Raw genomic sequence first — 13,887 nt, forward strand, 5'->3', positions numbered from 1 at the left:
CAAGCATCTGTGTATGTGTGTTGTTTCTTGTACAATATAAGCCAAGTTTTTGCATGGTGAATCATCTTTGTTTCCTACCAAGTGAGATAGCAGGCACTACTGGTATGTACATGGGCACTTTGAGCATTTGTTTCCTGGAATGTAAGGCCCCAGATTTCACCCTTACATGTAGTTTTCCTAAGAAGCAATGTAGCATTGCAGCACCAGTCTCAGAGAGATACATTACTGGTTCTCATTTTCAAAGTGTTGCCTGAAATCTTCCCTGAATCAAGTTGCACCCTTCTAATAACCTGGTATCATGCTGTTCAAAATCAGCAGTTAAGTGGTCTGCCTCAAGAATCCACCCGTAAGCAAACCATTCCCCCTTAACTTCACAATGACTGTGCAATATGTAACTATGCCCATGGGAATATTATCTTCATTGAAGGCTAATCTGCCATAAAGGCATCACTAGCTCTCCTTTAATTTGCCAAAGGCACATTCACTGTTATCCAGCACGTACTCAGATGATTGTTAAACTGCTTCTTATTGCTGTCTAGGTTTATTGTGTAAAATTTCATGGCCCAGGGCTATAAGGGGCACCCTGGGTCTCTCAAGATCACGATGGCCATTTCCATACCACCCACTTTAATCTTCTAGTCTGGAAAGAAAGTCTCAGCTTCTTGCTTTCTATTCAGGACCGGTGTTCCTGAAGGTGCATGCTCCCCAGACCACCAAATGTTGAAGTCAGTGAAATGCCTGCAACACCACAGAGAAGTATACCTTCGTATTGATGTCCTCTGTCACAAGGGAGTCTAATGCCAAAATTGTAATATGTGCATCATCTATTGCCACTTCATAGTAGAGAAACCCATTTCTACAAAACTGTCCACTAGTGCATACACGTTTCCAGAGTCATGGGATGCAATTAAATGCCCTGCACATGTGCATTAACAGCCCCAACAGTCAACTTCCCAAATTGATTCATGACTGACTTGTAGTAGTCTGGTGTTGTTAATTTGCTCACAGTGATTGCCATGTGCTGCTCTACCATTAGGGCAACTCTCATTGTGATGTTCTTGAGCTGTAGTGCAGGGGTGAGCTCTGCTCATGGTTTCAGAAAGATGGTTTTCCACATCAAAAAGTTCTGTAGCCAACAGGCATCATCCCAGACGTACATGACAATAAAATCTCACCAGTCAGTGTTTTTGGCCCTGAGCCCACCTGCAACCGTTCTGTGAATACCAAAAAAACAATCTCAAGTTGCTGCTACCCATGTCACACAGCTGTCAAGCAACCGGGAATCTTCTTCAGTTAGGCACTTTGTGATTAACTGCACTCCCATTCATGATCACTTAATGGCAGTTATCAGAGCATAGGAGAGCAACGTGGGTTTCATCTCTTCTCACAAAGATGTGAGAGTGTGCAGCAAACAAGGAGCATTGAAAAATGCTGTGAAAGAAAGACAGAAGTCTATGGTATGCTAGGACAGAAAACAATACATTATAGGACATTGAGCCTGGCCCCAGTGTGTGCCATGATTCTCTCCACCTTCCCAAAAAACCTAGTGGCAGAAAGTGTCAAGCTGGACTTTGGGTTAGGCCAATAACAATGCCCTAATTGTGGATGTGCTCTGCTGGCAGAGGGAATGTGTGTGAACATGCGATTCTATTTTTTATGATAGCGCTTTTTTAGCATCAACATAATTTTGACAAACCTCTGTGGTGTAGACAAGGCCTTAAACATATTCTGCTAGCTCTTCATTTTTCAAACCAAGTTTCTAGATCAACTGGTTAGTAAGCTGCCATTGTACCTTACACAGGAAGCTTGGCTAATGAACGTAAGCAAAACAAATGCATTTTCAATAGAATCTTGACAATCTTTGGAACTGATGTTTCAGTTTATCAGTTTCTTTACTTTCTGCCAGATGAAACTTGACCTGCTCTCTTGAACAAAGAATTATAAAAAACACATTGGTTCAATTTGTGTTACTACTGTATATTAAAAATCACTTTCTTAAAGTTCACTGTATGCGTGTAAAATTATCTTAAAATTGATAAGATACATGTTAATTAATTAATTGTGTGGGTTCAATTGGGTTACAATGGAAAAGATCAATGTCAAATTTATTTTAGATGAATATTAGTTACTAGAATTTAGTTACTAGAATTAGTTACTAGAATTTAGGAAATTAAAGTATAAAAAGCTTGTAAGGGTCTATAATTATGTATTGAAGCCTGTGTGCACATATGCTACAAAGCAGATTAACATAAGGCTAAAGATATCTATAAGTACTATTTTTGAGGGAGAAGTGATTTGGGCTTTTAAATTAGATGAAATAATGCAACAGAAATTTCATTTTTTTCCAGATAACCCTGGCCTATTTAAATTTTTAGAATTCAGTTTTGAGGATTCTGCTGGTTTTACTGATAATTTGGGAAGCTCTCCAAAGGAGTCAAAACATTGACATCCATGCCTGTCTTGGACAAGGTGACAACACATCAATAATTGGACCCTCGAGGCACTTCTTGAGGTCAAAATGGAACAACAGATCCTGGTGGAATCTGTAAATTCTGTGAGATGCACTCTTGAATTAAAGATTAAGGTAAATACAATCAGCTTTATTTTACAAAAAAGAATAAGTTTCTGGCAAGTTATGGTGAGTACTCTCTGATGGTACACGTTTAAATGCTCTTTACTTCATATGTGATAATATTACACAACAGCATAACTATAACGATGTAAATTAAACGAATGAAATGTTCAGCCACATTCCCACAAATTATAAACATTTGTGGGGGGGGGGGGGGGGGGGGGAGCTTACCACCAAAACCATTAACTAGGACTTTTCATTTTCTGAGCTCTTTAATAAATCTTTATAAGAAAACATTGAATTATTCTAATGTCTTATATAAAAACAAACTTAAAAATGAGGGGGAAACTCCTAATTTTAACCATGAACAAGCAGCATTAAAAAAACCCTTTTGTATGCAAGATGAAAAGGAAATATCAGCAACAAATAATAAAGTTGGGGTTTTTTGTACTTTTCTCCTTGTCCATCCATCACCACACAAACATTTAATTCAGTGTAATAATGCAGAAATAGTGTATCAAACTCGTTCCTTGTAGTTTATCATAGCCATATGATTAAACAACAGCAAAATGCACCTTTTGCCGCCAGAAATGAAAAACATTGTACTTTTGTGGAATTAAGGTTTAAGGTAGCTTAAACCTAAACCCAGATAAATACTTCTAAGAGAACTAGATCTGCACTATTGGATTGGCTTTCTTCAGTCTGAATACAGCCTTTCTTTCTTAAAGCTCTATTTGTGTCCATAGTCTAACCTCCATAGTGCTCAGCTAGAAAGTGGGTGTTATGTTACTTGAGCAACTGGAGGTTCTAAACAGCGCAGCCTTTATTTTCTAGGATTTTGCAACACAAAATTATGAATACACATTCACAGGTATAGCAGCCATACCATCTCACACGGTGATCTCTCCATTACTCCTGAGGGAATTCTGTGCCCAAAAGTTTAAAATTATGCACCAAAAAAAATTAAATTTTTGCCCACAGTATTTTAAAATTCTGCAAAGTTTATTTGTAAATAAATATATGTGGAAGCTCTAGCATGGCAGAGAGAGCACAGGCCACTAGCTGCATAGAGGTGGGAGATCACTTCCTCAATTGGTCCCTGAAAACCTGCAAGCCAGGTGAATTGCCCTCAGCTACCTCACTTTTATATGGAGGTAAAGCTTGTCCTTGGACCTTGTGTCTCTAATTGACTGAGATGTGCTCCCCAACTGAGGGTGGAAGCATCAGTCATTAGTTACTGTGTGGGTCTCAGACAGGCAGAATTCCTACACCTCAAGCACAGCTGGAACTGCACAGCCTCCTCTCCCCATGTACTGAGAAGATCCAGCAGCTCCGCAGTGGTCAAAATGGGAGAGCATTTGCTGCAATAAGCTGCCACGGTCACCTGGGAAGATGAATGAGACCTCACCAGTCTGCGCCAACAGGACATGGAATTTCAAAAATCCCTAAGGCTTCTGAGGAAATGAGACAGATGGTTGTTTACCTGGCAGCAGGGCAATGGAGTTCAAAGTGGTAAACAGAGCAGACAAGATGGGCTTTGAGAGACACCTTCCTGGAGGCCAATGAAAGTAATGAAGTCAAGTGTGGTGTTTACTCTTGCACTTAGCCAGCAAAAATTTTGGGCAAAAAGCTTTATGTCTCTCATCAGGGTGATTTTATTTTGTTCCCAAAACAGAACATTTTTTCCAACAAAAGTCATATTGCAGTGTGTAAACATATTTACTGTTTTGTTGACCATAGGTGCCTTTTGTTGACAAAACTCTATAGTGTAGATAAGGTCTTAGATTTCCATAGCGGGGCACACCTCTTTTTTTAAATTTTTAGGAGTCCACAAATGAAAAAAAAAATGAAAACTATTAAAATAGACACAATAGAGTATACAGTGCAGAATAGGAAGTGCTCTTTTTATTTATGAATTAACATTTATATCACAGGAGTGTTTAAAGGCCTATAATTTCAGAGCTCCATTGGGCTATATGCTATAAACACATAATGATTATTCCTTCCTCAAAGAGCTCAGTCCAAAAGAGGTGACAATAACAGGGTAAATGAGAAAAACAAGTGGGCTGGGGTGGATGACATGGAGTTACACAAATAATCTTAGCCAATCAGGAGCAGTAATCACAGTATGCCATCCGCCTAGCCATTATCAGGTTGCATTTTTCAGCATTCACACAGAGCATGTGTGTTTGAGGAGGGAATTGAAAGAGATAGCCTGGGAGAAAGCATAAAAGTGCTTGTGAAAGAAGTTTTAAACTTACAGATGTCATTCAGGATATAAATGATCTAACAGCAAGTAGGCCTGATTCTCTGTGACTTTGTGCCTTGTGTTTCCATAAAGACTTAGCCAAAGTAAGTATAAATAGCTGCTTTTCTGCTATGGTTGCATTTTACACACACTTTACATGTTATACAAAATAAGGCAGGGAAAAGAGTGCACAGAGGAAGTGGAGAACCATTGTCTCTACAGAAAGGTTGGGAAAAGTTTCTAAATGTAAATTACTCTGGATCCAATTATAAACCAAGATATATACAAACACCTCTAAGTTCACTGGCAGTTGTGGGTATGTGCATATGACTAGATAGAATTTGACCCTATATCTCTGTGGATCAGTGCATCATAAAAAGAGAATTATAACAGGATGTTTAATCGACAGTGTTACCAAAAGTTGCAGAGACATCTGCCAAAAATTAGGAAAATTTGGAGATTTTGAACTAAGAAATAAATGGTGAGAGGTATTTCACTAAATAGAGCTGCTACTTCTTCTTCCACCAGCACAAGTGATGCAAATTAATTAGTTCCTCATTATTATTATTATTTTTGGTATCTGCAATCACAAAGTATCTTTTACAAGAGTATATTTTATGTACTGCCTGGTCCCAATCTCGCCTCTCTGCACTGGTTTATAGTGACCTCTCCTCTTTTTGCAGCACCCAGCTGCCAGAAGAACAGTACAGAAGCAAAGAAAGATGAAAGAAGAACAAAACACCACAGGGACAAACCAGGCACTTGTATCCAATGCTAGCCAAGCAGGTATTTGACCCTTGTTATCTGAAGTGTAGTTCCTGCCGCTGTATCCTTTGGTTTCATTGAAGTGCTGCTTACTGCTGTTTAGGCGAGCAAGACTGGGCATATGGGATAACATCTTAGTGGATACAGACATCTTTTTTTCTGAAGTAGATGTCAAACCTGTACTTTCCGAAGTCAAATCTGTTTCCTTAGCAAATTGGTCCTCCAGTGGTAGAGACCTTGCCCATAAATGTGTGGTTGGTTTGGTTTTTGGGACCAAGCCACTGCCATTGTGGATGTGACTATCATTTGCTACCAAGCCCTGGCTAGTTGTAGAAGATGGAGATTGGAGAAGAAGAGCCTTCCATGTGACATTATTGTGCCGGCATTTCTCTGAATCAGCAGTCCTGCAGTTGTTTTGCTTTTCCCATTTGTTAAAAGAGGAACGGGTATTTGGATCTTTATAAGAGAATTTTTCAAAAACAAGGAGATCTGGATCAATCCCTGTTAAAGAAGAAAAGAACACACATTAAATACACATCTGAAAATGTAAACCATAGGCCATGCATTCTGAGCTCATCTCTCAAATGTTGAAATAAATAAATATATACATCTATGTAAGTAAATGTAATGTACACGTTAGTTTATAGCTGTGGTAGACAAAAAAACCCTGAAAACCCTTTTGCCATTTGCGTATGTGCTTCAAATGAAATGAGGTGATGTTTTCCTCTCATCTTAAGATAATGACTGAACCAGCATGATAGTCGACAACCCATCACTGGCCCGTTTCAGCCTTGGTGTACATAATACAGTATTACCTGCTGTGATGTTGTACAAAGTAACATTGGTTGCGGGCTTCAATATGCAGCTTTCCAATGCTGGACAATAAATGTGCACGCAATTAATGTTCTCATGGATACTTTCAAAGTAGAAAACTGCCAGGTTACAGGAAACTATAATGAGAAAAGAATAAAATGGAGTCTGTGTGGCACAATGACCCATCTGCATTGCCTTTTATTTCTACTGCTTAACATTAAGAAAGAGAGTTATAATAAGGGACGGTTGCATGGCACTTCTAAACAATCACATTTTATAAACTTTAAATAAGCCTCCCAGAACCCTGTGAGGGAAGCACTATGAGCATTTTTAATTCTCATTCTACAATTGGGCAAGTGGGCAGAGAGAAACTGAGTTATTTGCATTACAGATCATTCCCTTGGCTCATCAAATACATATGCCATGGTCAGAGGTGTTACAACCTTCTCCACACAGCTCCTCCCGTTGTGTCTCAGGCTTGTTCGGGACAGTCCTCCTCTACTAGTGAGATGATTATGGAACTCTCTACTAAAATGGCCACGAAGTGGTAGCTGTTGTGACATGAATGACTGCCCATTAGAAACTGGTCTGAGACCACCTACTCATTTCACACGGGTAATTCAAAAGTTGTCAGATAGCAATTGATTCTGATCACTACTGAGGTGGATTGCATTCAAACATGAGGCCTACAAATACAAGGCTTTCTACCCTGTTAACACTCTCCTAAGCCAACCATCATCTTTTTTTATAGTACTTTTTAGAGGGCTAAACAGTAAGTGCATACCCATTGGCTGTGTCTAGATTGCACCCCTTTTCCGTAAAAGGGATGTAAATTAGACACAGCGCAATTGCAAATGAAGCGGGGATTTAAATCTTCCCCGCTTCATTTGCATGAACATGGCTGCCGCTTTTTTCCAGCTCGGGGCTTTGCCGGCAAAAAGCGCCAGTCTAGACAGGGATCTTTCGGAAAATAAAGCCTTTTCCGAAAGATCCCTTATTCCTCTTAAAATCAGGAATAAGGGATCTTTCAGAAAAGGCTTTATTTTCCGAAAGATCTAATAAAGTCCATGGAAAAAATCATTTAAAAAAAGTGCTTACATGTCTTAGCAGAAGAACCAAAGTCACCTTTGAAAATGAAACTTATGCTTCTGTGTCATTTAGGTACTTCTGAAAATTTTGTTCGAGGGGCTTGTCTAATAGTAATGCTAAAACACTTTCCATTAAAATAAAGTAAGAACACTGGCAGAATTTCCTTGTGAGATTATCTTAGAATACATCTACACTGCAACATTATTTTGAAATAATTAGTGTTATTTCAAAATAACTTAGTCTGTGTCTACACAGCAGACAGTTATTTAGAAATAATGTCAAAATACTGTCAAGCTGGAGGACTTCTTACTCCAACTCCTGTAACCCTAATTGTACAAGGAGTAAGGGAAGTCAGGAAAAATGCTCTATTTCGAAATAAGTGCTGTGTAGAGGTCCCAATGTCAATATAAGCTATTTCGAAATATGCTATGCAATTGATGTAGCTCAATTTGCACAGCTTATTTCAAGTTAAGCCCTGCTCTGTAGACGCACCCTTACAATGTGTTCAAAAGCCAAGCATCTTGTCCAAAACTAATTCTCCATTACCACACTGATTTGCCATCTTTGGGACCACAAGTGAGACTACTGTTAATTTTTATCATCATCATAGTGTCTTTACCTCATCTCCTCTTTCTCCGCCACAAACTAAACTAAACCGAGCTACGAAGAACTGCTTGCATACGAGTGTTCCCATGATTGGGGGCCAGAGTCTACAGCACAGAAGCTAGCAATGAAATGAAAGATTAAAAGTGATATAATCTGGTACCGATCCTCGCTGCTAGGAGAGCATATGGGAATATTCTGACCATATAATATTCATGAGACCATTTGTTTTTGATGTGTGCTTTCACGATTAGATGCTATGTGTCAGCATAGCTCTACTTAAAGGATGTGTGCATCAACAGAGATGGGCACTTGCTAGCAAAACATAATGTTTTGATGTAGAGTTTTTGATTCTGACTACAACACATGTATTTCTTTTACAGAAATAATAAAAACTTTAATATTATAATGAATCCATACCGAATAATTCAGAAGCAAACAATGTGTAATAAATGTATTATGTTATTGTGATGCTTATTTCAATTATCAGCCTTACAGTTAGTGCAACAAGGAAATAACTTTTGGAATAATTTTATTAATACAATTTCTGTGAATAATTATGGAAAAATGACAACTTTCCCCACACCTGTATTTACATTCTCAAACTATTTTCAGTTATCTATGATAGAAAAAAGGGAAGATATTTGTTGTTGAAATATGCCAAAACCAGCCTTTTAATCTTTTTTTCTGCTTCATTTATTTTTTTCCACTTAGTAGCCTGCATACTACATCAGAATAACAATCAAAATACTGCTTGAAAATAGGCTTGTCAATATAGACAAGTAAATTAAGTGCAGTAAAAGAGAGGGGAGTTTTTAAAATACATCTGAGATTAAGGATATGTACATTTGTCTATTATGAATCTAAACATATCAGCTTTGTGAAATGAAGTAATTACAGTTCTATTGCAAATAACATGTGACAGCAGCAATAGATGAGACTTCGGGTGTTAAACCAAAACTTTCTTTGCTCAGTTGGAAGCAAGACAGAAATGTCAACAAATAACAGATGATTGTCTTTAAAATGCTAATGAAAATTCTGGCAAAGGGAGAATTTCCTATCAGGTCTCAAAAACAAAAAATAATTAGCAAGTTTTCCTTGTACAAGGTCATTTTTCATATTCTATATCCAACTCTAGTCAACTGTCATCGGCTTCTAATAAGATGATTAGCATACATGTGTGGTTAGCATACATGTGTTCTTTAATAAAAGACAGGTGCAAGAAAGTATAAACACTGTCATAAAAATAACAGAAAACATTCTGTGTGAAGGACAGAAGGATAATCCTACAGGCTTAATAGAAAATTCTGACACTGTTTTGTCACAGTTGTGTTTAATTCTTATTGAAAGGCTCAAACGCATACCAGATCTCTATTACACAGCCATCTTTGGTAGCTCTATAAATATTTTCATCCATTCCCTGAGTGCTCAAGGTATCTTTATGGGTCATGGATAGACTACAGCTTTCTTCATGAGTAGGAGAGCTTACATTTCACTAACTATTTTTAAAGACTGACTATGCAGAAAACTGCTTTCAGACTAATAAGCCCTTCCATTTTCTCTTGTAGTTTTAATAAATCATCATAAACAAACAACACAAAAACAGTTTTTCAAATATTAGTTGTAGAATAATGGCTAATGCAATATTTGCATTTACATGGTATCCTTCATTCTGGAAACCTAAAGTGCTTTACAAATGCTAGTGATTCAGTAATACAAACATTATACAGAGTCATTGTTTGAAAACTAGATGCTTTATATTTTTGTTCATGCTAATAGTTTTACCTTAGGTACAACTGTACACCTCAGTTTTCACTAATTCCATTAGCAATCTGTATGTTTATCCTTAGATTCAGGTATACAGAATTAATTTCTAGAGCATTAATATGTCCTATGATGATAATATATCTTGTTTCTTTTAGAACTGCTAGACATCAAATACTCTGAAGCTTTCCTCGTTAGAGTGTGTGTTGTTTAAGAACAGAAAGTACCTGCAAACAGGAGTGCTAAGTGGACATTATATTTCAAAGCAAGGACCCATTCCCAAAAAATCTTACTTTCATATTTCTTAGGCTACGTCTAGACTGCACTGCTTTTCTGGGATACCAGAGGTCCATGGAACATGTCTGCTTTTTCGGAAAAAATTTCAAAGAAGTGGACACGATCTTTTGCCATCCCTGTAAACCTTGTTTTACGAGAAATAAAGGATGTGTTGAAAAAGCACTTTTTTCCAAAATTTGGCACTGTGCAGATGTGCCAAATTTCAGAAAGCCTCTTTAGACAGTAAAGCGGAAAAAGATACACAATTTGCGAACTGCAAATTGTGTATCTTTTTCCGATTTAACCCTGCAATCTAGACATAGCCTTATTTATGGAAGAATTTCAGAAGCCAAAGCAGACATCTGTTTTTATCTCAAAATTTCCTTTTACAGGTTCCATTGCTTTTACTGATTACTCAGCAATTGCACTTTCATTAAAGGTCACAAAAAGAAGTCTGTTTTCTCTCATGAATATTCGAATCTATATTACCTTTAAGATGTTAATTTATGCTTATGGTAAATGAAGCTGGCTTGAATGGGCTAATTAAATTCCCTTAATCATAATGCTTTTGGTAAGGGTGAGGATTCTTTCAGGGAAAAGTGAATATTGCAAGAGCATGCTATAATAATGTTTTTCATTGAGTTTGAAAGTTACAAGGTGACTTTCAGATTTTTTTCTAATTATTTTAACTTTTTCATATTGTAATTTTAATGCTTGTTAAACCTGTTTTTGATAGTCCTATAAACAAAAGTCTTGTTTCACTGTATAACATGGATTGTGATGGAGTAAATTTCTCGATGCCACTTTTGCTGGTGCCCATAAAACTCTATTTTGAATGGACTAAATATTGTTTTTGAATCTCCATGTCCAGGTAATTCTTGTCTTTTTGGTAGTATGTACATCTGTCTACTGGGAAATAGTGAGTATTTTTTTCATCTTAATTAACATTCCATCAACAGAACCAACTGGTTTATAAAATAACAGACCCATATTTGGACCTGTGACTTTGTGTTGTAATATTTCATATGTCATTATTGACTGTCCTTCAAAATCCATTCAAAATTTTACATCTTTTAGTGCAACTGTCCTGTGTGACATAAAAATCTTCCTACATTTATAACAAATGATTTAATCACTGTATTGCTTAAGACAAATTGACTCCGCTCAAAATGCCTCTTGTTAATATCCAAACCCTCCCAATTTATAATGCAGGCTCTTAAATTTCCTCACAATCTTCTATTCCCCAAAATAAATAACCCAAAATATCCTCAGAACTTAAAATGGAAGGCTTTCCTTTTACTAGTGCTATGCAATTTTTCCAGTATCTGATTTGATCCCATTCAAGGCTGATATCCTAACAAAGCATCCTGCCCTATTATTGCCAGTGCAGAAATCCTAACAGAATCTTTCAATTTCTGCAACTACAGAGAAGCAGTATGGTCATTATTTGGTTTGAGTCTAAGAATCATGAGCTCCTAGTTCTAATTCCACTTCCCAGGAAACCCAAGTTGTAATGAAAATCTGTAGTTCCTCCATTTCATTAACTTTTCAATAAACCATTCCTACCCGGTTAAGGAGAGAGAGACCCTAATTTTAGTTTTGCCTAAAAAGATGAACATTCCAGTGTGCTCTTCCACAGAGTTGAAGCAGCCAAGTTCATTTCTATCAGGATAAACGTGGATAAGAGGAGGGAAATTGTTTAGCTGTGTCTTCACTTTCCATCAACTTTTTGTATTTTTACTGTTTGGAATGATTAAATGATGTATAAAAAGCCTAAAAATTAACTTCCCCTGTGTGCGTGACTACCTATTTTTAATACAGATTGCATGGGCTCTATAAAGAAGCAGATAGTAAATACTTACCATTCTTCATAAGGCAGCAGGTCCTGCTGCACTGCTGTGCTGTGACTTCTGTATAAATCCTCAGCACCTGGGCTCCCCTCTTCTGAGATCCCTGCAGATCAATCAGAAGACCTGGGAAGCGTCGGATCCAGCAGTTTTTGTAAAAAGTAGTGGGTGAGCAAAGTGAATCTGACTTCCACGCAAAACCCAGAACAAACAGCACTTCTGCTGCTGCCACCAGTAGAAACATCTCCTCGATGCGATTAGCTCAGTAAGTGCCTTTTCTCCAGCCCAAAGCACTGGGGAGCAGCCACCATTTTGAGAGATACTCTCTTAAGAAGTGGCAACACTGCCAGGTGAAGGAACTAGTTTCTTTTAAGCTGTTCCTATGACTTGCCTTGACTGAGTCATTTTCTGACATTCACGTCGAAGGGTTTGTTTATTGTTTTTTTTTTTTTTCTTCTCTCACATTGAGTCCCTGGGAGACTGTTGAAATTCTCAATGCATCTTTCATGAATTTAGATTCTTCTGCACCCTAGATGCATACTGCCTTTAATCATTCAGAAACCTGGCCCACATGATTCTGACTGCCTTGCTTGTCCTGTCTGACCGAACTACTGCAGACAGCTTTCACATATGAATAATACAAAATAATAGTGATTCTAGGAGAAGGACTTCAGTTCTGTTTCTGGAAAAGGAAATATTTCAGTCATTTGAGAACAGAGTGGTCTCCCACTTGGTTCAGGTTCATTATTACACTTAATACAGAAAAAAGAGATTGGTTTAGTCTCCTGTTAATTGGTGGCCACACATATTTCTTTCATTCCTTATTACCTACAGTGTAAGTATTTACATTATTTTCTGCTATATAGCAACTACCCCTATCATTTTTTCTAAAATAATATTTTCAGTTTAGATCCTAAATATAGTTGGCAATGGCTGGAGAAGGCTGAATGTGGCATGTATCATTGGAAGGATTGAAGGGTTAACTGGGCTTTTCCAGTCTCACAAGACAAAGAATTCAGTTTGAATGGATTTTTCTGCTTATTCTTGATATAGTATAATGTCTGGCATTATACATAGTCATATTGTAAAAGAGTGCTGCTGGAGTAAGAGCTTCACAGTGCAGTTCTTCAAGCCCCTGCCCTGCAAACATTAACGCCTGCTTTTTGAATGTCTGCTCTACCGTGTGATTTCCTCTTTTGTGTGTGTGACAGCCCTGTTAAAAAACTGAAAAACAATACAGTGCACCAGTTTAGAATCATTTGCAATTAATATGTATTTTAGAAGGGGGTGTGATTTTTTTTCAATGAAAATAGCGTCAAGAAAATTCCTGTTTGCATCTCAAAATGGTATGCCTATATTTGAATTTTTCTTGTGATCATGAGTTTTGTATATTGTTTGCTACTTCAGGCTTTGAACTGCAAGTAGGTCAACAAAGGTGCACCCTTACATCTGTATAGAGCTCCTTTAAAGTTAACAGGGCTCAGCACAGGTCAACTCACATGAATCCAACGGCAGAACCAGAACCGTAAGTACTAAATATCCGTATTGCTACAGTTACAAGAAATCCAACCATATTTCTGTGTATGCTAATTTTTTTTTTTTTTTTTTTTTTTTTGTAAATCCTACCCTAATCCAAATCATTTGCCTAACCCCATAGCAATCCACATAAGAACAGCCATGCTGGGTCAGACCAAAGTTCCACCTAGCCTTGTATCCCATCTGCCAACAGTGGCCAATGACAGGTGCCCCAGAGGGAATGAACAGAACAGAGCATCATCCAGTGATCCCTCCTGTCACCCATTCCTAGCCTCTGACAAACAGAGGATAGAGACACCATCCTTGCCCAGCCTGGTTAATAGCCATTAATGACCTATCCTTCGAGAATGTATGTAGTTCTTTCCTTGAACCCT

The 13,887-nt window shown here is 37.6% G+C and overlaps 1 protein-coding gene across 1 annotated transcript; it reads right to left on the reverse strand.

Moving 5' to 3' along the window:
- Window positions 1-4,385: 4,385 nt before the first annotated feature.
- Window positions 4,386-12,611, reverse strand: MANSC4 (MANSC domain containing 4). The gene is made up of 3 exons (XM_014578499.3): window positions 11,993-12,611; window positions 6,401-6,535; window positions 4,386-6,086 (listed from the first exon to the last, which is right to left on the reverse strand). The coding sequence occupies exons 1-3, from the start codon at window positions 12,219-12,221 to the stop codon at window positions 5,407-5,409; spliced, it is 1,044 nt and encodes a 347-aa protein (XP_014433985.2). The 5' UTR covers window positions 12,222-12,611; the 3' UTR covers window positions 4,386-5,406.
- Between the last annotated feature and the right edge of the window lie 1,276 nt (window positions 12,612-13,887).

This window comes from Pelodiscus sinensis, chromosome 1 (genome assembly GCF_049634645.1).
Source record: "Pelodiscus sinensis isolate JC-2024 chromosome 1, ASM4963464v1, whole genome shotgun sequence".
NCBI lineage: Eukaryota > Metazoa > Chordata > Testudines > Trionychidae > Pelodiscus > Pelodiscus sinensis.

Coding starts and splice junctions, on each gene's coding strand:
- MANSC4 (XM_014578499.3), bottom strand. CDS start 12,221: ATGTTTCTACTGGTGGCAGCAGCAGAAGTGCTGTTTGTTCTGGGTTTT. Junction 6,536..11,992: donor CTGCTGCCTTATGAAGAATG/GTAAGTATTTAC, acceptor TTCTCATTATAG/TTTCCTGTAACCTGGCAGTT. Junction 6,087..6,400: donor TTTGTACAACATCACAGCAG/GTAATACTGTAT, acceptor CTTCTTTAACAG/GGATTGATCCAGATCTCCTT.